We start from the raw sequence: 26,758 nt of genomic DNA, 5'->3' as shown, positions 1-26,758 counted from the left end.
GATAAAGGACAGAAATGGTATGGACCTAACAGAAGCAGAAGATATTAAGAAGAGGTGGCAAGAATACACAGAAGAACTGTACAAAAAAGATCCTCATGACCAAGATAATCACGATGGTGTGATCACTCACCTAGAGCCAGACATCCTGGAATGTGAAGCCAAGCGGACCGTAGGAAGTATCACTACAAACAAAGCTAGTGGAGGTCATGGAATTCCAGTTGAGCTATTTCAAATCCTGAAAGATGATGCTGTGAAAATGCTGCACTCAATATGCCAGCAAATTTGGAAAACTCAGCAGTGGCCACAGGACTGGAGAAAGGTCAGTTTTCATTCCAATCCCAAAGAAAGGCAATGCCAAAGAATGCTCAAACTACTGCACAATTGCACTCATCTCACACACTAGTAAAGTAATGCTCAAAATTCTCCAAGCCAGGCTTCAGCAACATGTGAACCGTGAACTTCCAGATGTTCAAGTTGGTTTTAGAAAAGGCAGAGAAACCAGAGATCAAAGTGCCAACATTCGCTGGATCATTGAAAAAGCAAGAGAGTTCCAGAAAAACATCTATTTCTGCTTTATTGACTATGCCAAAGCCTTTGACTGTGTGGATCACAATAAACTGTGGAAAGTTCTGAAAGAGATGGGAATACCAGACCACCTGACCTGCCTCTTGAGAAATCTGTATGCAGGTCAGGAAGCAACAGTTAGAACTGGACATGGAACAATAGACTGGTTCCAAATAGGAAAAGGAGTATGTCAAGGCTGTATATTGTCACCCTGCTTATTTAACTTCTATGCAGAGTACATCATGAGAAATGCTGGGCTGGAAGAAGCACAAGCTGGAATCCAGACTGCTGGGAGAAATATCAATAACCTCAGATACGCAGATGACACTACCCTTATGGCAGAAAGTGAAGAGGAACTAAAAAGCTTCTTGATGAAAGTGAAAGTGGAGAGTGAAAAAGTTGGCTTAAAGCTCAACATTAAGAAAACGAAGATCATGGCATCTGGTCCCATCACTTCATGGGAAATAGATGGGGAAACAGTGGAAACAGTGTCAGACTTTTATTTCTTTGGGCTCCAAAATCACTGCAGATGGTGACTGCAGCCATAAAATTAAAAGACGCTTACTCCTTGGAAGAAAAGTTATGACCAACCTAGGTAGCATATTGAAAAGCAGAGACATTACTTTGCCAACAAAGGTCCATCTAGTCAAGGCTATGGTTTTCCAGTGGTCATGTATGGATGTGAGCGTTGGACTGTGAACAAAGCCGAGCACCGAAGAATTGATGCTTTTGAACTGTGGTGTTGGAGAAGACTCTTGAGAGTCCCTTGGACTCCAAGGAGATCCAACCAGTCCATTCTGAGGGAGATCAGCGCTGGGTGTTCTTTGGAAGGAATGATGCTGAAGCTGAAACTCCAATACTTTGGCCACCTCATGCAAAGAGTGGACTCATTGGAAAAGACTTTGATGCTGGGAGGGATTGGGGGCAGGAGGAGAAGGGGACGACAGAGGATGAGATGGCTGGATGGCATCACTGACTTGATGGACCTGAGTCTGAGTGAACTCCGGGAGTTGGTGATGGACAGGGAGGCCTGGTGTGCTGCGATTCATGAGGTCGCAAAGGGTCAGACACGACTGAGCAACTGAACTGAACTCAACTCAACTGAGATATAGATATATACTACACATTAATATTTCCTCAAATATCTCCACGTTTTTTGTTTATATAGCTTCCTTTCACCCTCCAATTTTAAGGGTTTTTCAAAATGAAAATGAAAGCAGAAAACTAAAAATCTGCCTAACATCCAGCACGTGAAACATAGTAACTCAAAACAGCAGAACACTCTCAGGAGCAGCGGAACCACTGTGTAATTGCTGAAGCTGGGTGATGGGTTCATGGGAGTTCTCCAGGGTGTATTTCAAATTTTTCATAATAGGTGCTCAACATTCAGAAAATGAAGATCATGGCATCTGGTCCCATCACTTCATGGGAAATAGATGGGGAAACAGTGGAAACGGTGTCAGACTTTATTTTTTGGGGCTCCAAAATCACTGCAGATGGTGACTGCAGCCATAAAATTAAAAGACGCTTACTCCTTGGAAGAAAAGTGATGACCAACCTAGATAGTATATTCAAAAGCAGAGACATTACTTTGCCAACTAAGGTCCATCTAGTCAAGGCTATGGTTTTTCCAGTAGTCATGTATGGATGTGAGAGTTGGACTGTGAAGAAGGCTGAGCGCCGAAGAATTGATGCTTTTGAACTGTGGTGTTGGAGAAGACTCTTTAGAGTCCCTTGGACTGCAAGGAAATCCAACCAGTCCATTCTGAAGGAGATCAGCCCTGGGATTTCTTTGGAGGGAATGATGCTAAAGCTGAAGCTCCAGTACTTTGGCCACCTCATGCGAAGAGCTGACTCATTGGAAAAGACTCTGATGCTGGGAGGGATTGGGGGCAGGAGGAGAAGGGGACGACAGAGGATGAGATGGCTGGATGGCAACATCTGAGTCTGAGTGAACTCCGGGAGATGGTGATGGACAGGGAGGCCTGGCGTGCTGTGATTCATGGGGTCGCAAAGAGTCGGACATGACCGAGCGACTGAACTGAATTGAACGGAATAGTTTCTGAGACTACGACGGAGAAAGAAGGTTCAGTTTATGATGTCCATTAAAGCCTCAGGAGGGGCAGGTAGAGGGTCCCCAGCACTGTGAGGAAGGCTCATGAACAGTCCTACCTCACAGGTGGGTAGGACAGGCTGGGCAAAGGCGAAGACCAGCTAAAGAATTAGGGGCATTTAGCACCCCACTCCAGTACTCTTGTCTGGAAAATCCCATGGACAGAGGAGCCTGGTGGGCTGCAGTCCATGGGGTTGCGAAGAGTCGGACATGACTGAGCGACTTCAGTTTCACTTTTCACTGTCATGCATTGGAGAAGGAAATGGCAACCCACTCCAGTGTTCTTGCCTGGAGAATCCCAGGGATGGGGGAACCTCGTGGGCTGCCGTCTATGGGGTCACACAGAGTCAGACATGACTGAAGTGACTTAGCAGCAGCAGCAGACAGCTTACTGTTTCTATTTTAACAGCTTTTTAGTCTTTCTATTTAAATTATTTTATTCTTTTAAAGTGACTTTTTGTTGTTTTTCAGTTCATCTTAGATTGCAGGATTCATTTGGATTCTTCAACTGAATACAACTGTTATGTAACAACCTGTTGTGAAAACAAGTATATTTCAAATACAGTATCAGTAACACTGGTGTCAAAAGCCAAAATTTTAGGGGAAGAGTGAGTCAGTTCATTCCCTATTCTTTCCTTTAATATCACAGAACCTGAGGAACAAATCGGTGCATAATACCTTTATCATATTTTAAATCTTAGGCCAGTATGTTACAAGATTTTTTTCCCTTCTAGTCAGTATTTTCAGAATTACTATAGAAATTAAGTAAGTGTAATCCTTGGTTACCGAATATAAACAGCATACAAATCCTATTTGTATCACTTTAGTAGTCCTTATCCAGTCTTTCATATAATAAATATAGTCCTAATGTCAATAAGGATCTTTCATTCTGCATTATATAACGTGGTATGGAATAATAAAATTAAAATGAACAATAGCCAACCTGTGCTTTCCGCATGTATACCAAAGGTTCTTTAAGATGTTCAGGAGGTGCAGCAGGATGACTAGGTAAAGGAAACCTGAGGACAGAAAGAGGGAGCTAAATATTATATACCTCTCTTGATAATTAATCAGTTTGTTGGTTAGAAATTACTTACCTCTATAGTTCATGATATATGAAACAGAACATTTGCTAGCAGTTCTACGTACTTACACAAAGTACAACAACCTAACAAAACTTTAATTCTTATCCTACTAGCATTGTAACTTTAAATTAGCAATTTAATGATATTAAAAGTTAAAGTGGAATTCATAGATTGAGGTAACTTTTAAATTATTTAGCTCTGTAAGTGCTCATATGAAATTTTCACAACTGTTAATTTTAGTATATAAATATTATAACAGAAATTTCAAAAATCTGAAATCTAAACAAGTCCATTAACTTACTAAAATATCAACTTTTCTCAATTCTCCCAATTTCCTTTTCCACAGAATTGAAATGATAGTATAAATACTTTTGTAATAGCCATATTTTAGCATGCAATACGTTACATACTATATTAATTCACAGATTTAATAAAATTGTTTAAATTTAATGTCATAAATTCTGTATTCTGTGTAACATGACATTTTATATTCAAAATATATTGGTTTTATTAAGAAAACAGATTCATTTATTCAACAAATATTTGAGCCCTTCTAGGTATATGGCGAGATTAAGACAGTGTCTCCTGTTCTCATGTACCTAATATTCTAGTGAAGAAAGACAGTCAATATTTATAAAAAACAAACAAATAAATAGAAAGACATAAAACAGTAGTAAATGCCATGAGAGAAGGAGAGCAGGATAAAGTCTAAATGATTTGGAAGGGCAGGGAAGGTGTCTAGGAAACCTAATGTTTGAATCAAGACATGAGTGAAAAGGAGCCAACCAACATGCCAAGGAAAACGACAGCAAGCACAAAACTCTGAGGTGGGAAACTGTGGAATGTTTAAAAATCAGAAAAAGCCAGGATGGTTGAAATGTAATGACTGAGGTACAGAGTGATATAAAATCACAGAGAAGGCAATAGGAAAACACAATAATTTAACATTTCCTTAGAGGTTTCGATCTCTTTCACAACTGATACCTCTACTTAAAATTAGTCATAGAAATTATACCCATGTAAAGCAACTGCAAGGAGATCCAGTCCATTCTGAAGGAGATCAGCCCTGGGATTTCTTTGGAAGGAATGATGCTAAAGCTGAAGCTCCAGTACTTTGGCCACCTCATGCAAAGAGTTGACTCATTGGAAAAGACTCTGATGGTGGGAGGGATTGGGGGCAGGAGGAGAAGGGGACGACAGAGGATGAGATGGCTGGATGGCCTCACGGACTCGATGGACGTGAGTCTGAGTGAACTCTGGGAGATGGTGATGGACAGGGATGCCTGGTGTGCTGCGATTCATGGGGTCGCAAAGAGTCAGACATGACTGAGCGACTGAACTGAACTGAACTGAACTGAACTGAAAGCAACCATATTCTAACAATCAAGAACCATGCACTGAGTTCTCAAGAAATTCCTTATCCAAGCAGGGACATCTAAAGGGGAACTTCAGACAGTTTCACTAACTAATTATTTCTAATTGTTTTTTCTGCTAAAATCTGCATTCCATGTACCTAAACAAATCACCTTTCCCCACTCACACACACAAAAAACCACTGGTAATTTCTAGATACCTCAGTATTTCTTATATGCAACATGGTTTAAAAGTTATATATTTTATACTGCTCACTATATTACTTATAAAGATACATATGTTTTATAATGAAATATAATTCTAAAATCCTTCCATTTTAACAGTAATTATTTCTAAATTTAATAAAATTGGAAATTTAGAAACTTGAGAGCATTTACTGAAGATCTTAAAGATAATTTAGAAAAGATCCTGGTGGCTCAGATAGTAAAGAATCTGCCTGCAAAGCAGCAGACCCGGGTACAAACCCTGGTTCAGGAAGATCCCCTGGAGAAGGGCATGGCAACCCATCCCAGTATTCTTGCCTAGAGAATTCCATGGACAGAGGAGCCTGGCGGGCTGTAGTCCACGGGGTCACAAAGGGTCGGACACGACTGAGTGACTAACGCTTTCTTACTTTAAGGGTTATTTAAGCTATATGAAATTTATCCAGAAAAAAAGGTAAGAAGTGGTCACCCCAAAATTATTCATATTAAAACCAAAATAAAGCTATTTATTGTTATAAATATTTAATGAGAATCTACTAAGTGTTCAAGGTTATACAAATACAGCAGAAAATAAAACACATTAAAATCTCTGTCCTCATGGATTTCACATTTAGTAATACAAAGAGATGAGGATCAGCAGAGGAACAATACAGAAACCTGGATGTCATTCTTTACTCCTCCCTCTCCTGTCTCTCCAAATCCCTCTAAACACCACTCATCTTTTACTACCTCACTGACACCGATTTAGGCAATGACATTACTTGCCTGCATTCATCTGACATATTCATAAGCAGTCTCCCCTGCATCTACACTACCTTCAGCCTATCTGTCAATCTGCCTGGCTGTTAGTCAGGAGTTGTGTGTTCTTATTCACCAGTGATTGTATTTCCAGTGTCTAGCGTAAGACCTGGCACATACTAGATACCCAGTACATTATTGAATGGGCTTCCCAGGTGGCTCAGATGGTGAAGAATCTGCCAACAATGCAAGAGATGTGGGTTCAGTCCCTGGAGAAGGAAATGGCAGTGTAGCCCGGCAGGCTACCGTCCATGGGGTCACAAAGAGTCAGACACAACTGAGCATGCACATACGCACACTGCTAAATAACTAAAATGCAACTGTGATCATGTTACTACTAAATCCTAAAATGGGACCCAAATGCTTTTAGGATCCAATCTACAAATCCTTGAGTAACAGGCACAAGCCTGCCTACAGATCTAGCTTCATTCTTTCCTATGGCCCTTTGCCCTCTACCATCCAGCCACATAATTTTTGTTCTTCCAATATACAACATTCTTTTCCACCTCTAAACATCTGTGGGCTTCCCAGGTGGCGCCAGTGGTAAAGAATCCACCTGCCAGTACAGGAGATGCAAGAGATGTGGGTTCAATCCCTGGGCTGGGAAGATTCCCTGGAGGAGGAAATGGCAACCCACTCCAATATTCTCGCCTGGGAAATCCCAAAGACAGAGGAGCCTGGAAGTCTACAGTCCACGAGATTACAAAAGAATTGGACACGACTAAACACACGTGCATGTGTGAAACATCTGTACCTGTTGTTCCCTTGTGCCTAAAGCGTTTTTCTTCTCTATTCCTTCCCCTAACTGTAGCTTTGCTTTCTGATCTCAGTCTGAATATTATTTCCTGTGACAAGTCATCATGACACCTCCAATCTGAGTTAACCACCTGCCCTATGTACTGCTTGCACTTACCCTATTATAGCACTTACTATATTATACTGTAATTGCGTCTGTAAAGTCTCTGTGCCCCACTGGGGTGTAAGCTCCATAAAAAGCAAACACTATCTACCTACTTGTGCATTATGCCAGCACCTAGCTCTGAATATAACATTTGTTATGTATAACATTTAAGACTAAGAGGGCAAGAAGAACTATGATTAGGACATTTTAGAGGTGCCTAGGAGCAACTTCACTTTCACTTTTCACGCTCATGCATCGGAGAAGGAAATGGCAACTCACTCCAGTGTTCTTGCCTGGAGAATCCCAGGGACGGGGGAGCCTGGTGGGCTGCCGTCTACGAGGTCGCACAAAGTCGGACACGACTGAAGCGACTTAGCAGCAGCAGCAGCAGCAGGTCTACTACCTGAGGACTCTTTTAGAGAACAATTTGAATGTCTATAAAAAACTGACCTAGTCTGGTGATCTAGTGTAAGGTACTCATTAATCTAAAAATCTTTCCGTTTTGAGGCCCACTATCATTCAACATTTATACCTCTCCAAAATATGCTAGACACTTGCATATATGTAACAGCGAATTGTGGTGTCTGTTTTTATAATATATACATATATGGAAGGTTAAAAAGGTTTATATACTCTTTTCATTTGTATTCCATGAGGAAAATAATATATCTTCTAATTCTTTACATGCACGCTCAGTCTCTTCAGTCATGTCCAACTCCTTGCAACCCCATGGACTGTAGTTCCCCCGGCTCCTCTGGTCCATGAGATTCTCCAGGCAAGAACACTAGAGTGGGTTGCCATTTCCTTCTCCAAACTGCTCTACATAAAATACAATAAAGACTAGGAGACAAAGAAATTGGTACATTTTCAATGTAAAGACTTTCTTAAATATTTACAGTAAATGTTTAAGATTAATAGTTTCACTAAGTTTTCTCAATTCAAAAAGATATTTATTGTGTGCTAGCCCTAGGGGTGGACCAATAACTACTTGTTGACTCAATGTCATTTATTTGATGCTATAGGAGATACGCAAAGAAATGTAAGACATAATTCTTGTTTTAGAACACTTTTAATCTAAGTAAAATACAAGATGCAAGTATATGTGAGAAGTAGTAAAATGTATGGCTTTAGAATATGTTTCACTAGAGGTGAAATCCCAGCACTGCCATTTACTAGCTACATGATTTTCAGCAAGTTACTTAAGTGATCTTAGACTCAGTTTTCTCTTTTGTAAAATAATTAGAATAATAAAATCTGCTTTGTAAGGTATTATAAAGACTACCTAATATAGACAATGACTATAAAGTGCTTATTACCACAGTGCTGGAGATAAACATTCAATCAATGTAAATTATCACTGATATAATATTAAATAGTTTTTAGCACAATAATAGTTAAAGTATGCAGTTTTGAAGTGGAAAGAGCTAACCTGGGCTAGTGTGATGTTTCATGTAATAAAAGACAGTAGAAAATTTTCTGCTATACTTGTTAAATAAAAATCTGATTAAATCTTTGGAATGATTACTAAAATAAGTATGACATGAGCAAATTCCAGGTATGATGTATATAGCTCACATGGCCACAGTTCTATTAGGAATGAGAGTACATGCATTTTTTTTCAGTTCCAATCATTTATATTAATAGATATTTCCATCTTAGTTTTCCTTTATTTGTCTATGCATCTAATGGTTTCTGCCAATGAAAAATGGACCAGAATACGCTAAGTCCACTTACTTTTCTGATTTACATGAGAAAACACTTCTTCCTCGACTCCAGATGTGCCCTTTCATATGAAACGAACTGCCTCCCTGTAACATACTTGACCTCTTTCCAGGGCTTTACTCACTATACCCCAGAAGAGAAGAAATGCCCTCTCCAACTTTTAAATTTTCGAAGAATAAACTGAATATGCTCACAATGCTATTTAAGTAGAAGGTTAAGTCTGAGTCTGGAGTTCAGCTAAAGAGTTTATTTTGCTCTTGCACTAAGCTATGTCCTCCTACCCAATCTTTATCACAAGTAAAAGTATAGTTTTGATTTCCCATTTGCGTTTATATTTTATTTTCTTTATTTGTTCAGAACCCAAGTGAAGAAAACAGGCAGTTTTACTGAACTCCTTCAAATATCCCAACAAGTTATTGAATATTTATAAAATACTTATTTAATGTCTATTATGTAAGATATCAAGGATATGACAATGAATGAAATATTGTCCATGCCATCAAGGAAAAAGGCACTCTGTCTCACAGAACAATTTTCAGGAATGCATTATACCACAAAAACAGCAATCATCAGTAGTATCTACTGAGATGAGAATCTAATATCTGGAATTATACACAACGGATGCTATTATTCTGCCAGTATCAGAGACAAAGACACTAAAGTTACAAGCTTTAGCAGACAGAGGTAAATCACCATGTCCGTATTAGTTTAATCAACTCATGGTATCTCTACCACATTTGGGGAGTTTTAAAACCTTACTTGTCTTGATAAATACCTTTTCCTTTAGTGACTAGAACCAAAGGTATGATCACAATCAGCTTTACTTAACAGATGACACTTTATTTATGAGTTTAAGAGCTCAAAAACCAACTCAAAAGATAGCAATAAGCAAAGAAGCAAATAACTAATTTTAAAACGTGTATCATGTATACTATCATGTAAGAATTGAATCGCCAGTCTATGTCTGACGCAGGATACAGCATGCTTGGGGCTGGTGCATGGGGATGACCCACAGAGATGTTATGGGGAGGGAGGTGGGAGGGGGTTCATGTTTGGGAACACATGTAAGAATTAAAGATTTTAAAATTTAAATAAATAAATAAATAAATAAAAATTTAAAAAAACCACATCTTAGTGAACTAATGAAAAAAATAAAAAAATAAAAACGTGTGTCTAAGCACAAACCCACAAGCATTCATCTCTTTGTTTTAGAAACCATTCTGGTAAACCAGGTTATTTCCTTTTCCAAGTAACAGCAGATTAGAAGGAACAAATTGGAAACAGGAGTGTGAGAAACTAGAGAGGCTACAGACACAGATACATTGATAGCAGGGAAAAAAAGACTTAAGAACTCAATTAGATCAAAACCTCATGAGGACAGAAACTGTTCACTGTTCTATGCTATATCCCCGGTGCCCACTATAGTGCTAGCAATAAATAATTGATGAATAATGGAACATTAGATAAACTACAAAGGTTAACATTCAGGATCTATATTTCTTGTAATGACAAATAGTTCTACACATTTCATCAAACTCTGAGAACAAATTCAGATAAATAAAAATAGTAATATTCTTAATAATGAATATTTCAAAAAAGAGTTAGTTGTGTTTAAAATGGTCAGTATATAAAGACAGAAAAAGGATAATGTCCAATATGGCAACAATAAAGAGAACACTGGTAAGCTTAAATTATCTGAAATACTAACTTATGAGAAATATCATATTCCCTAATTATACTGGATTAATGAATTGTTAATATAAAACTTTTGTCGGTAAAAACCCCCACGTATTAATTCTCAGGAAGAGTACAGTTTTTAATAGTATAAACTCACTTGAAATGCTATATAAATGCTAATAAGAAATAATAACAATGAGTACACATAGTAAAACTATATTCATTACTTACAAAGCAAATATAGCTAAACGTAATAAGAGTATCTCAAAATAGGGAGGAAAAACTCACACACTCAGTTCACTATACACAGCATTCTGAAGTTTTTTCTCCCAACCTGTTTTAAAAAAAGGAAAACATACATAAACATATTAGTTTTTAAAGTAAATATACATTAAAATTAAATTTATTTCACAAAAGCTTTAACATCATATTTACTGTGAAAGAATTTTATCAACTGCCAATTGCTAATGTAAAGTTTTATTCTAAGGAATTATTTATTATATATTTACCAATATTCCCTTGGCTAACACTAAAGACAAAGTTGTCAACATGATTTATTACTTTGTAAGTAAAACTCTGGTGTCATTTTCTTAAGATGAGAAGAATATTTCCTTCTTCCACTGCTACAGCACTCAACAAATGCCAAAATCTTTGGCAGCTGTACTGGCAGTGCTATGAGGAATACGCCAACAGAAGGGCGAGAAACAGCCAGGCGCTTGACAAAGATCACAAGTGATTCATGACAGTTACCTAGTCAGTAAATTCCTAAACAAGAGAACCAGAATATTATAAGGCACCACCAGTCAGATCAGTTCACTTGGCTACTAACTATTATTTTTGATCAACTTATTTGGGTAAGTAAACCACTTAATATCTCAGTTCCCAAGTGCAAAAGCTTAACAGCTTGCTCTAAAAGCTGAGATTTTCTTCTGTTTTCTTTGAAGGGTAGAAAAGAGAGAAAAGAAGCAGAGAAAGAAAAAAGTCACAGATGAAAGGTAAAAGACAAGATACTTAACTAAGGAGATTTTAATACATTCAGGATGTATTTTGACCAGGAAGGTAAATACTATTTAAAACTGATCAATGTAAAGCAGTTTTTACCAGGGTTCCTGAATTTCTCCAGAAATGTCTGAAAGTTCTAATTCACTTCAAATAAAAACCTATCCTACCACTCTTCCACAATTTTAAACAAGTAACTGACTGCAGATACAATATCCCCTCAAAATAAAGTCTTTCCTTATTTTGCTTTAAAGAATTTGAGAAAGAAAAATAAAAAGTAACTTACAAACCTGATATTTTAAAGAATTCCTTAATATCTTCTTTTAGTGATTCAAGTTTAATCTCAGGTCTTTGAAGACTGGCCTGATTTTAGAAGAAGAAACATAAAAGACAGGTCAAAAGAGGTCATTTGGGGTGATACTTAATGCTAACGAGATGGTTAAAAAGGAATGTCTAAGAGTGTGTGTGTGTGTTAGTTGCTCAGTTGTGTCCAACTCTTTGAGACCCCATAGATTGTAGCTCACCAGGCTCCATAGGATTCTCCAAGCAAGAATACTAGAGTGGGTTGCTATTTCCTTCTCCAGGGGATCTTCCCAAACCAGGGATCGAACCCGAGTCTCCCATATTGCAGACAGATTCTTATCATCTAAGCCACCAGGGGAGCCCCCAAATATGCATACTACCATTTAAAAACCACCTTTGAGATCAGAGCTCCTGAGCATCTGGAACAGCTCATAAGACGGAATACTTTCATATACTCTTAAAACAGAAGATCTGTGTAGGACACTAGAATCTACTTAAAATATTAAACCTTGTAGCTAATGAATAGTTAACATCTTCATCTAAGACTTTCATTTTTATGAATATTTAACATCTATTTTTCTAGTAGGAAAAATACTTTATAAATTAATTCTCTTTATACTTAATACATATGGCATCTACATACACCTAAAACCCTGATGCATCCCTATAACTGGAGCTTTGAAGAGTGTCATCCCCTTTGGATTGCTGCTCTGTAAGCCTGCATTTGTTGTACATATTTATGGAAAATACATAAAACTACCCACTCACAAATGCTTATTAGTGTCTCTTTCATCTTCAGTTGAATGCTTTCTGTTCTACTGGTTTTTCACACTGTAATTTTTACCAAAATAATAATACTGGCCTCAATTACCTTTGAAGTGTTGATCTTTCATCATCTAGCTCTCTCTCTCAAATTCTAGAGACATATGTCTTAAGAAGGGCTTCCCTTGTGGCTCAGCTGGTAAAGAATCCACCTGTAATATGGGAGACCTGGGTTCAATCCCTGGATTGGGCAGATCCCCTGGAGAAGGGAAAGGCTTCAGTATTCTGGCCTGGAGAATCCCTTGGACTGTATGGGGTCGCAAAGAGTCGGACATGACTGAGCGACTTTCACTTTCACTCACTTTCTGTCTTAAGAAAGCATTTCTCTTCGGGTATCTCACAAACATTTGTAATTAAGAAATCAAAAACTGATCTTATATTCCATTCACTACCTTTCTCCTTCTCTCCTATTTTTAAGACTCATCCATGAAAATTACCATTCACCAAGTCAGAAATTTCAGTTATTCTCAATTCTACTCTAATTCTTCCAGGATTTTAACGTCTCTCTGGGAAGATGACATTGGTAGTAGGGAGACTTTTTTGTTTTAATCTCCATGATCTCCACACTGAAACCAAGCAACTAGACAACAAAACCAAAATCCCATGGAAAACACTCACAACCAAACTTGGTAATAAGGTATTCCCCACAAACCTAAAATACAAGCAGTTGGGGACAAACCAACAACCACAAGACTTGTATGGTGTTAGCAACTTTAAAAGGAAAGAGCAGAGGGGTTGTTAATGAATATGAAAAGAGGAGGACCCCAAAATTGCCATCAAGTATTCACTGGAACATATGAAGAGCTAATTTGAGAACAGGAGATGGCACTGGTAGGGTTGTTCTCTAATTCAAGATAGCAGATGAGGTCTGAAGACACTGGAGCAGTCTCACAGCTATGAATACTTGAAACTGACCAGACAAGTCTCTTCTCCCTTTCTAAGAAGAAAAACTTGGTAGAGTAATGATAATTGAAGATGACAAGGAACCAACTTACTACCCTGAACTGATTAATAAATGAAAAGGCATCTATCTAGCCTGACTTTCCTACAGGAACTATGGTTTAGTCATTAAGTTGTATCCGACTCTTTTGCGACCCCATGAACTGTAGCCCGCCAGGCTCGTCTGTCCATGGAACTTCCCAGGCAAGAATACTGGAGTAGATTGCCATGTCCTTCTCCAGAGGATCTTCTCACCCAGGGATCAAACTCGTGCCTCCTGCACTGGCAGGGGAATTCTTTACCACTGAGCCACCAGGGAAGCCCTACAGAAACTATATCATTTGGTAACCAAATAATAGATAAGGAGAAATGTCTCTTTAGAAAAATATTCCAGCTAAAATAACTAGAACACGTATGATATAATTAGAATACCATCATTCTGCAACTCCTAATCAATTCTAGGCATTGAGGAGAAACAGCTATTAACTTTGCAAAAAACAACCAGCCATTATGTGCTTCTCAATGAAAGAGGACTCTAGTGCCAATAGTTGTGGTCACTGAGATGGCACCTGAGTCTGATCAAAACCCCTGAATCTAACCGTCAACTTACAAGTCATGCAAACGACAGAGGAACATGTTAATCCGAATCATGGAACTTCAGCATCAGAAGGGATTATAGAGTTCTTCTAGGCCAACTAACCATTTAATGACAGATTCACCTCTCCTCTCCAAGGAGCTTTTTTAGCTTAGAAACTCTCAGTTTGAAACTCTATGCTAGCTTTCCCTACCTTCAGTCAATTCCTCCTTGGAACCATTCTGTTAGAAAATCCTTATTACGAACTAAAATTGATTCCCCTTAATATCTGCTACTATCATGTCTCCCCCTCTGCTCCACCTTACCCCAAGTTCACAGAAAATATGCCAAATCCCTTTTCCGTGAGAGATCTTCAGATCCTCAAAGTCAGCTATTTTATCTTCCCAGAAAGTTCTCAAGGTCACATACATTTTCAGGTTCTCCAAATTCTCTTCATATGACATATTCTCCTTACCACTCTGGTCATTTTCTCTAAGCAAAGTCTAGCCCAGCTTGTCTTCTACTGTAGTAACTTCCTAACTTCCCTCTCTGTTTCACTCATCCCACTACACCACTTTTAAATCTCAGGACCCTCACTCTTAAAAATCACTGAAGACCCAAGAGTACTTCTGTTTATGTGGATTATATCTACCGATATTTATAGTACTAGAAATTAATTCCTCAAAAAATAAAAAATTGAATTTCCATATGGTCCAGCAATTCCAATTCTGCATACATACTCAAAAGAACTGAAAACAGGGACTTTAACAGCTACTTGTACACTCATGTTCATCACAGCATTATTTATAATAGTTAACATATGGATGCAACCCAGGGGTCAAAGATAAATGAATGGATAAAGAAAATGTTGTATGTACATACAATGGAATACTATTCAGCCTTAAGAAAGAAGACAATTCTGGCACATCTACAACATGGACAAACCTTGAGGACATTATGCTAAGCAAAATAAGCCAGTCACAAAAAGACAAATGCTATATGATGCCACTTATATGAGGTACTGCTGCTGCTGCTAAGTTGCGTCAGTCGTGTCCGACTCTGTGCGACCCCACTGACAGCAGCCCACCAGGCTCCCCCGTCCCTGGGATTCTCCAGGCAAGAACACTGGAGTGGGTTGCCATTTCCTTCTCCAATGCATGAAAGTGAAAAGTGAAAGTGAAGTCGCTCAGTCATGTCCGACTCTTAGCGACCTCATGGACTGCAGCCTACTAGGCTCCTCTGTCCATGGGATTTCCCAGGCAAGAGTACTGGAGTTGGGGTGCCATTGCCTTCTCCATATGAGGTACTAGAATAGTCAAATTAATAGAGACAGAAAGTAGAATGGTAATAGCCAGGGACTGTGAAGAAGGGGCAACAGGAATTTAGTGTTTAATGAGTACAGAGTTTCAGTATGGGATGATGAAAAAGTTCTGGAGATGGATGATGATAAGGGTTGTACAAAACGTGAAAGTGAATCCACAAAAAATGTGAATGTACTTAATGTCACTGAACTGTACACTTAAACATGGTTAAAATGGCAAACTTTGTTTATTTTATCATAATAAAATATTTTTCAATTCATTTTAAAGTAATAAATATAAATCCATTATATATTAACCAAAATATTTTTACTTAAAAGAACTATATTTTCAGAAACAAAAATTAGTGAGAAAAAGAGGCACTGTTTTACAATGCAAATGTAAATATCTTTGATGTTTGGATTAGTAGAAGACAACTGGATTCTTCAGTCTGCTGTGATATTCCATCTGTGGCACTGTGTTGTTTTGACTAACATATATGAAAATCAGGGTCAAACAGGCAACTGGAAAATGATATTTTAATATCCTTTTCAGATATTGTGGATATTCTCCTTTGATAGTATACTAAATTTGACAACTAGTAGTTTCCTAAAGATTAGTTGAAATGTGGAATTTGAACATCAAGAACTTATACTTTCATACTTTATTGGAAAAACATGTATCGATCTGCCTTGCACTTTGAATCAATCTTCTACTTATAGATGATTTTGTAACATTATGTATCAATCATTTCAAACATTCTAACAAGCGATATGGTAGACATATTTCATTAAATAATATCAAAAAGTTACATTTGTTAATATTACCATCAGTATCATCAGAAAAGTATTTAAGTATTAGGAAGCCATCAAATTCACACTGATGAATACAAGTTTTCCAGAATCCAATCCAATCCAGGCTTTATTTAAAGCCTGAATTTTATCACTGGCAACACATAACGGTTTTCCTTGAAGTGATAGGCTCACTTTGCTCATTTTAGAGAAAATATCTGCCAAATATTCAAGTCTGAGTAACAGTTTGTCAACAGTTTATGCTTACAAGTAAAGATGTTTCATTTTTTTTAAAAAAAGCAATTCAGTCTGTAATTTAGTTAATCACTGGAGTGGTCTTCCTCTAGATAATCATCTTATTTCAATATACGGCAGTAGTGTCTTATTCATAATTTCCATTTCAGCAAACAGAATATTTAAAAATTAGTACTCAAGAAATGAGATTTAATAAAATTTATACTTGTTTACTGTTGATCAAGAATACTTAAACAGTTAGATTATTTTTTAAAACTGTGTGTTGGTGAAAACCACAGTGACTACCAGTATAGTTTGGTACTAGTTCCCCAATTTAAACTCATCGCCATTGCTTTTGTAGCATCAGTGTACATGTCAGCACAATGAATATTTTTTTTAAAGGCCTTTGTATTATACAAAATAGTTTTGATCCAAAGGGGTCTTAGGGCCCACCAGGGGTCCGCAGACTATACTTTGAGAACCACTGCACTAGGCTTCTAGAGCATATGTCTTTCATCTCAGAACCAGCATAATGCTTATCACACAGAAGTACTTCATAAATGTGTTTTCAGGGAACACACTGCACTAAAGATTACGTAGGCCTACACTTACAAACGGTGACTACAGATGGGGACTGCAGCCATGAAATTAAAAGACGCTTACTCCTTGGAAGAAAAGTTATGACCAACCTAGATAGTATATTCAAAAGCAGAGACATTACTTTGCCGACTAAGGTCCATCTAGTCAAGGCTATGGTTTTTCCTGTGGTCATGTATGGATGTGAGAGTTGGACTGTGAAGAAGGCTGAGCACCAAGGAATTGATGCTTTTGAACTGTGGTGTTGGAGAAGACTCTTGAGAGTCCCTTGGACTGCAAGGTGATCCAACCAGTCCATTCTGAAGGAGATTTCCCTGGGATTTCTTTGGAAGGAATGATGCTGAAGCTGAAGCTCCAGTACTTTGGCCGCCTCATGTGAAGAGTTGACTCACTGGAAAAGACTCTGATGCTGGGAGGGACTGGAGGCAGGAGAAGAAGGGGACGACAGAGGATGAGATGGCTGGATGGCATCACTGACTCGATTGGACGTGAGTCTGAGTGAACTCCGGGAGATGGTGATGGACAGGGAGGCCTGGCGTGCTGCGATTCATGGGGTCGCAAAGAATCGGACACAACTGAGTGATTGAACTGAACTGCACACCTACAAAACCCCATGGGAACAGAATTCCCTGATGGTCCAGAGGTTAGGAATCGGCACTTTCACTGTTGTGGTCTGGGTTCAGTTCCTTGTTGGGAAACTAATACCCCATAAGCTATGTGGCACAGCCAAAGACAAAGCAAAAAACACAAAACACAAACACAAATAGGAGTTGGGGGGCGGGGAGTGGCTACAAATAAAACTGCATTAAAACAAAAAACATAAAAAGATGGCCAATTAAAAAAAATGCTAACTCCACTATGGTATGACAGAGGCATCATCCACAGAACAATTAATTCTAATTTTAGACACTAGAAAAGGGGAGAAAAGGCATATAGGCTGAGTGGATGAACTGAACAGAGGTATGGAAAAGTTCTGGTGCACTATCAGTTTGCAGAAGGGTGGAAGCTCCAGAAGAATATAGGAAGGAATGAAGTGGAGGACGAAAGTAGACCACTCCCCATTTCTATCTAACCTGCTCACCAGTGCCAAACTAGTGTCCCCCAAAACCATCTCAATGTCTTCACCCTCAAAATATCTCAACGACCCTTTCACTGCCTATGAAATAAAGACAAACTCATTCTGGCATTTCAATCCCAATTTATAAAATCTTATCTCTCTAGAAGCACCCTACAACAAAAAGCTACTTAGCCTTGTCACCATTCCTACATCAGGAATTCACTCCCATCTTCCCCCCTTAAGTGCCATCCAAGCCTTCTCCAAGTCCAGGGGTCTCCTTTCAATACAGTATATACACCTATTCATTTGCATTCTTCCTTCATTAATTAACTGAACACTTCCTACATGCTAGTTGCTCAGCATAAAGGGAAAACCATCACAAAGTCATCCCTCATCCTTGTAGAACTCAAAATGCATTTAGTGAGGTTTAAAAAAAAAAAAAGCTAAGAGAGAAGTATGATTTTAAAAACAATATATATCTAACCCCCTCCCTATATCAAATGTAAACATTTTCATCACTAACATAATTGCTTTGGACTTAATCCAGTTTTTCTCAAGAGCCCATCACCACCACAGAAAAGAGCAGCACAGAAACGTATACGTTGCCAGATGGGAAACAGCTAGCCAGTGGGAATTCGCTGTGTGATGCAGGGAGCTCAACACAACGCTCTGTGACAACCTAGAGGAATGGGACGGGGTGTGAGAGAGGTTCGAGAGAGAGGCGACATAACATATACCTGTGGCTGATTCATGCTGATGTGTGGCAGAAACCAACACAACGCTGTAAAACAATTGTCCTCCAATTAAAAGTAAATCAAAATTTTTAAAAAGATGCTCTGGGGTTCTAGGGGACTTCCCTGGTGGTCCAGTGGTTAAGACTCTGTGATTCCAATGCAAGGGTGTGAGTTTGATCCCTGGTCAGAGAACTAAGATCCCACATGCCATGCAGTGTGGTCAAATTTTAAAAACAACAACAACAACAACAAAATGATGCTCTGAGTGTCTACTCTCATGACAACATCCCATCAGTTATATTATTCCTTCTCTCTCCAAAGCCTATCTCCTTTCAGGTTCCTTCCTTTACAACTCTTACAACTCTATTATTTATAATAACAATCTGAGCAACAAGACTTATTAAGCACTTAATGGAATGGAAATAGCATTTGAGGTTTTATGCAACATCCATTTTAAACACAAATAGCACATGATACAAAATAATGATGACCTGGTGTGAGACATCAAATTTGGAATCAGGCTATCACTCTACCATCTAGAGGATGGATGAATAAATTCAACTTTAAAACGTGGGTTGATTTCATAGTTTAAGAAAACACAGAAATCAAAAACCATACGCTTTTTCTAGAAACACAAAGTTCCATATTACTACACCAAGATTTCTAAATAAGTAAACTTTAGTATATGAGAGGATACATTAAAATACTACAAGAAAAGCACTAATGACAAGGGGAAAATCTGAAAATCATTTATATTTGGCTTTTAAATACTCGGTGTGATTTTAATTTTTCTAATTAAGTTGGGCCCACACGGCTTTAGCACTTTCTAAATATAACACAGACAAAATGAAGGCCATACAGAATATGGTCATGGCAGGAAAACACCCTCTTGAATAAATTTTTAAAGGCCTGTTACAAACAGCCAGTTGTTTAACCATGCATTATCAAAGCTGACTGTAAAGCTGTCTTTTAAGAGTTGGCTCACATTTCTAGCAAATGTCTGACTATTGGACATGAACTAAGGCAAAGTTATCACATATATTTTCAAGTCCAAGACTACATTAAATTACTTTAAAAGGATCTATAATTATATTCTTTTAAAGTAGGAATCTATAATATCATAGAATTCCTATTTTATCTTAAGAATCAGGCAAATACATGTTCTTGAATTTCCTCTGTAACCATTTCCTTACACTCCTTTATCAGTTTTGCTTCCTCTACTTTTTATTACCTCAAGGCAATTAATTCCCTGATGTTATATGTATAGATACATAGCCCTTTATTTGAAATCCTACAGCTTAAAAAGCTTAGAAAATTAAAGCTGTTTTTTTTTTTTTTTTTTTACTGAATTGATGGCAAAATCTGTCCTGACTTAAACTCATTTGGTAGAAAAATCTAGTGAAAATTCATACATTTTGCTGCATAAATACTAATGTGTAATTACAAGGTGCAATAAAACAATAAATAGTAAGGATTTAAATAATGTACAGAATATGCAGGAATTATCTTTCTAAAATTTGAAAAATGCTAATTCCAAAACATACCTGCCCCTAGGTTTTGAATAAGGGATTGTGGACCTGTATTTATGTATAGGTTGGTACAAAAGTAATTGCAGTTTTGGACCATGAATTTTAAATCATTATAACTAGGCTCAAACACATCTTTATTAATCAAAATAGGAACCATTACAATCAACACATTTTTGCCAAAGAGAAATAAGTTTACTTCTGTAGCCCAAAAAATCCATGCTTCAGGATTCAGTAAAGTCTTGGAAAGCATTTTCTGCCTCCGGCTGGTTGTAAAAGGGTTTTCGAAAGAGATGCTTGAAGAAGTGGTAATCCATTGGTAAGAGGTCAGATGAATATGGCAGATGAGGCATAGCCTAATTTGTTCAACTTCTGAAGTGTTGGTTGTGTGACATGCAGTCGGGCATAGTCATGGAGAACTGGGCCCTTTCCGTTGAACAGTAACTGCTGCATGCATTGCAGTTTTCCATGCATCTCACTGATTTGCTGAGCACACTTCTCAGATGTAACGGTTTCACCAGGATTCAGAAAGCTGTGGTGGATCAGATTGGCAGCAGACCACCAAACAGTGACCATGACCTTTTATTGGAGCAAGTTTGGCCTTGGGAAGTGCTTTAGAGCTTCTTCTCTCTCCAACCATTAAGCTGGTCATCTCCAACTGTTGTATAAAATCCACTTTTTGTCACACGTCTCAATCTGATAGAAAAATGGTTCTTTGTTGTTGCATACAATAAGAGAAGACAACACTTCAACATTTTTTTTTCAGTCAGCTCATGAGGCACCCACTTATTCCACTTATTGAGCTTTTTTGCCTTTTCAATTTGTTTCAAATGCCAAACAACCATAGAATGGTCGACGCTGAGTTCTTAGGCAACTTCTCATGTAGTTGTAAGAGGATTGATTTCAACGACTGCTCTCAGTTGGTCAGTCTCAACTTCTGGGCTTTCCCAGTGTCTTAGACAGTAAAGAATCTGCCTGTAATGCAGGAGACCTGGGCACGATCCCTGGGTCAGGAAGATCCCTTAAGGAAATGGCAACCCACTCCATTACTCTTGCCTGGAAAATCCCATGGACAGAGGAGCCTAGTGGGCTACAGACCATGGGGTCACAAAGAATCAGACATGACTGAGCAACTAACACACACACAAATTCTGACGGCTGGCCACTACATTCCTCATCTTCAAGGCTTTGCAAAACTTCTTGAACCATCACTGTACATTCATTGGCAGTTCCTGGGCCAAATGCATTGCTGATGTTGTAAATTGTCTCCGCTGCCTTACGACCTGTTTTGAACTGGAATAAAAAAATCACTCAAATTTGCTTTTTGTCTAACATAATTTCTATAGTTTAAAATAAATATAAAATAATCAGCAAGTAATAAGACATTAGCAAAAAAACATAAATTGAGAAATGCACATTAAAATGATATATAACATAACCACATTTATTTAAGAACATATCCCAGTATCAAATGGCAAAGTTCAACAATGCAAAACAGCAATTACTTTTGCACCAACCTAATACTATCATCTCACCATGAGAGCAAAATTTTATCTTATTCATTGGTTTATTCCCTGGGGCTAGAATTGTGCCTTACACATAGTAAATACTCAATAGACACTTGTTCAATGATCAAAATAAATAATAACAGTGAATTAATAGAAGTGGAGTTCAAAATAGAAAGGAACAAAAATATTCCTTTAAGGCAGTAACCTCCAAATGAAGTCATAATTTATACAGATCATTAATCTCTTATTTGCAATTCTGCAACAGAAAAAGCTTTGGAAATGTTTTGTCATTACTGCCTATATTCTGAAACTTCAGGCTTTTTTATAAAATTGAGAAACAACTATTAACTAATTAGATCCCAAATTACAATAAAAAGAAATACTTAAAGAAAAAGCATTTTTAAAGAAAAGCAGAATGCCACAACAGAATTTGAATTCCTTAAGTAAGGAGGCTTTTCATAATCTTTTACCACTAAGTAAAGTATTTGGTACATAGTAGGTACTCAGATATGCAGATGACACCACCCTATGGCAGAAAGTGAAGAAGAACTAAAGAACCTCTTGATGAAAGGGAACGAGGAGAGTGAAAAAGTTGGCTTAAAGCTCAACATTAAGAAAAGTAAGATCATGGCATACAGTCCCATCACTTCATGGCAAATAGACAGGGAAATAGTGGCTGACTTTATTTTTCTGGGCTCCCCAATCACTGCAGATGGTGATTGCAGCCATGAAATTAAAAGACGCTTACTCCTTGGAAGGAAACTTATGACCAATCTAGATAGTATATTCAAAAGCAGAGACATTACTTTGCCGACTAAGGTCCACCTAGTCAAGGTTATGGTTTTTCCTGTGGTCATGTATGGATGTGAGAGTTGGACTGTGAAGGCTGAGCGCCAAAGAATTGATGCTTTTGAACTGTGGTGTTGGAGACTCTTGAGAGTCCCTTGGGCTGCAAGGAGATCCAACCAGTCCATTCTGAAGGAGATCAACCCTGGGATTTCTTTGGAAGGAATGATGCTGAAGCTGAAGCTCCAGTACTTTGGCCACCTCATGCGAAGAGTTGACTCACTGGAAAAGACTCTGATGCTGGGAGGGATTGGGAGCAGGAGGAGAAGGGGACGACAGAGGATGAGATGGCTGGATGGCATCACGGACTCGATGGACGCGAGTCTGAGTGAACTCCGGGAGTTGGTTATGGACAGGGAGGCCTGGCGTGCTGCGATTCATGGAATCGCAAAGAGTCGGACACGACTGAGTGACTGAACTGAACTGAAGGTATTCAATATATATTGTCAGAATGGACACTAAAAAGAAGAACTGGGATTTGTTTCATTTAATAAAGACATGTTGAGCACCTTTCTCATACTAGTCATTATGCTAGATATATAAGACAGCAGAACAAGAGATACAGAGTCTTTTCCTGTCTTTATGACGCAGACTTTAGTGCGGAAGAATGACGCTTAAATACTACAAAAAATAAAGTTCCAGGTACTAGGGATCCCAAAACGAAAGGAGTACCTAAACTAAACCAGAAGGTAATGGAAATCCTATGAAACTTAGACAGTCATGGCGGAAGAGCAGAGCCTGAAGAAGAGAGCCACCAAGCTTTGTAGGCCTAATGAAGGGCTTTGTTCATTTTCCTAAGGGCAATGAAAAGTACTGAGGGATTTTAAACAAAGGAGTGATATTTCATTTGGACTTTTAACTCAGACTTCTACTTTCTGAGCACTTTCTATGTTCCAGGCATATTATCTTGTTCAATCCTCACAAAATTGGCCTTGTATTTCCAAGTTGTATGGAGGAGCTGGTGGCTGATCAGCATCCCTATGTACAACAACTAGAAGAGCCAAACAAACAGAAATCCAACTGTACATAGACAGAAGAGGGTGGTTAAGAGAACAAGAACTAGAGCAACAGAAAGGGGAAAATCTTGAGAGACATACTGGCCGCTGTGGCCACCTTTTCCCTTGGACCGTTATTCTGAGCGTGAACTGAAGGCTGACAATCAGGACAAACCCAGTACCAACCCTGGTGGAGGGCTACCAAGGGAGGACAGAGAAATAAGCATAGCTTTGGCATAGACTTGGGAGATCTTAAGCACATGGCCAGTTTTCTCAAGAAATTTTTGAAGATTAAAACTGTATGGGGTAGAAGGCTACAAACCTAAGCACGAAAATTGTGAAAAAGTTCTTTAGCAGTCTGACAAGAAAAAGGTTAGAGTCTGGGACCCAAGGAGGAAAGCACCCTTAGAATATATCAAATTCATAGCTGGAAACGTGTGAGAGCCAGGGAAGAAACAGAGGAAAGAAAATTAAGCCTGAAAGTAAAACTCAATCAACCCAGCACACTCCCTAATTGGATAAAGGGAATCAGTCAGAAGATTATCGGCCCAGCAGGTGGTAGTGCTGTGGTGATCAGTCCCCCAATCATGTCTGACTCTTTGGGACCCCATGGACTGTAGCCCACCAGGTTCCTCTGACCATGGGATTTCCCAGGCAAGAATACTGGAGTGGGTTGTCATTTCCTCCTCCAGAGGATCTTCCTGACTCATGGATTGAACCCACTTCTCTTGTGTTTCCTGAATTGGCATGCTGATTCTTTATCACTGTGCCACTGGGAAAGCTCAGCAGAGGGGAGAATGAATCCTTTAAAAAAGGAAGATATCATCAGGAGGCATTACAATTTTTTGGACACAATGTCTGGCATAAAATAAAAATTACTAGGCATGCCAACAGAGAAAATTAGATAAACAAAAGATAAGGAAAAATAACACCATAGACAGATAACATATGATCCAGATATTGGTGTTAACTGACAAAGACTTTAGAACAATTATGAGTTATATTTTTTTTTAAGAGAAAGAACTGGACAAAGTAGATGAAAAGCAGGTAATTTTACCTAAGAATTAGAATCAATAAAAGAGAACCATTTGGAAATTTTAGAACTGAAAAATAAGACTAAATGTAAGTAAGAACTCATTAGATAGATTTACCAAGAGATATAAAAATAGCATAAAATAGGATTCATGAATTGAAAGGAGGTCAAAAGAAAATGTCCAAACTAAAGCACAGAGGAAAAAAATGTAAAATAAAGGAAAAGAGTAGTAGAGAGAAGTAGGACTCAGTGAAAAATCTAATATATACAAATTGGAATCTCAGAAAGAAAGAAGGAGAAAAATGTGGCAGAACAAATATTCAGACAGTAAATGATCAAGAATTTTCCAAAACTGGAGAAAGATACTAACACAAGATTTAAGAAGCTCTATAAATTCAAACCAGAATAAATTTAATAATAGTAATATAATGCAAACAACAATAACAGCACACCAAGGTTATTTTCAACAAAGATTAAAATGAAAAAGATCATATAAAAATGTTAAAATAGCCAGGGTGAGGGTGGGGAACATATATTCAGTGGATTTCAAAAAGACTGATGGCTGACTTCATAACAGAAAACAAAGAGGCCAGAAGAAAAAGAAATGTCTCAACATGCTGAGAAAAAAATTAATGACAACTTTGAAATTTAAAAACAGATAAAAAAATCCTTCAAAAATAAAGATGAAATAAAGACATTATCAGAGCTTCCCTCATAGCTCAGCTGGTATAAGGGCTTCCCAGGTAGCACTAGTGGTAAAGAACCCACCTGCCAGTGCAGGAGACCCTGGTTCGATTTCTGGGTTGGGAAGATCCCCTGGAGAAGGGATAAGCTACCCACTCCAGTATTCTTGGGATTCCTTGGTAGCTCAGATGGTAAAGAATCCGCCTGCAATGTGGGAGACCTGGGTTCGACCCCTGGGTTGGGAAGATCCCCTGGAGAAAGGAAAGGCTACCCACTCCAGTATTCTTGCACTGGACAATTCCATGGACAAAGGAACCTTGCAGGCTACAGTCCATGGGGTCACAGACTTGGACACAACTGAGAAACTTTCACTTTCAATAAAGACATCATCAAACAAATAAAACCAATGAGACTGTCACCAGAAAATCTGAACTAAAAGAAATACTAAGAAGAGTTTTTATAGTAGAAGAAAAATAATCCCAGGGTAAATAAAGATATATAGACAGGAATTATGAGAAACAAGAATAAAAATTGGTTAAGATGAGTAAATATTGACTAATTCTTACGTTATAAAACAGTGATAGCAATGTCCTATGGAATTTAAAATAAAATGCACAACAAAAATAACACAAAAGGAAAGAGGTGTAATAACTAAAGTTTCTAAGTTCTAGCATTACATTACAGGGAAATTCTTGCCTGGAAAATCCCATGGATGGAGGAGCCTAGTAGGCTGCAGCCCATGGGGTTGTGAAGAGTCGGATACGACTGAGCAACTTCACTTTCACTTTTCACTTTCATGCATTGGAAAAGAAAATGGCAACCCACTCCAGTATTCTTGCCTGGAGAATTCCAGGGAGAGGGGAGCCTGGTGGGCTGCCATCTATGGGGTCGCACAGAGTCGGACACGACTGACGCGACTTCCCAACAGCAGCAGCAGCAGTAAAAAATAAAATAAAATAGTTTATTCAAGAGTACAATTAATCAAGAATAAACGTTGTAACCTCTAGGGCAGCTATATAAAGAACAGTAAAGCAATGTGTATCTACCACATTAATGGAGAAGAAAAACAGAAAACAATAAAAATATTTGAATGATATTAGATAACCCAAAAGAATATAAAAAATAGAATATGAAGCAAAATTTAAAAAAGAAAAAACAAATATTAACACCAATAATGTAAAACCAAATATATCAGTAAAATCATTAAAAGTAAATATACTAACTAATAAAATTAAAAGATTTGTCAGCCTGGATTTAAAAGACAACTATATGATGATTTTGATGCAGAAAGGGTGAAAATAAAAGTATGAAAAAGTCATACCATGCAATCACTAATCAAAAAAAGCTGCTGTGGCTATACTAACATCAGACAAAACAGACT

General features: G+C 38.0%; 1 protein-coding gene across 2 annotated transcripts in view; it reads right to left on the bottom strand.

Moving 5' to 3' along the window:
* The window catches only part of TBC1D19 (TBC1 domain family member 19), a 144,284-nt gene that overhangs the window by 105,269 nt on the left and 12,257 nt on the right, over window positions 1–26,758 (bottom strand). Inside the window, exons 2-4 of one of the 2 annotated variants that reach the window (XM_068975259.1) lie at window positions 11,727–11,799; window positions 10,726–10,771; window positions 3,621–3,696 (exon numbers count right to left, since the gene is read on the bottom strand). The exons of the other annotated variant lie outside the window; for it this stretch is intronic. Of the exons in view, the coding sequence (XP_068831360.1) occupies window positions 3,621–3,696; window positions 10,726–10,771; window positions 11,727–11,799 (195 nt within the window). The remainder of the gene's footprint in view (window positions 1–3,620; window positions 3,697–10,725; window positions 10,772–11,726; window positions 11,800–26,758) is intronic. 2 annotated transcript variants of the gene reach the window in all.

Source organism: Capricornis sumatraensis, chromosome 7 (assembly GCF_032405125.1).
Source record: "Capricornis sumatraensis isolate serow.1 chromosome 7, serow.2, whole genome shotgun sequence".
Classification (NCBI taxonomy): Eukaryota; Metazoa; Chordata; class Mammalia; order Artiodactyla; family Bovidae; genus Capricornis; species Capricornis sumatraensis.
This window is presented reverse-complemented; position numbering and strand designations above follow the sequence as displayed.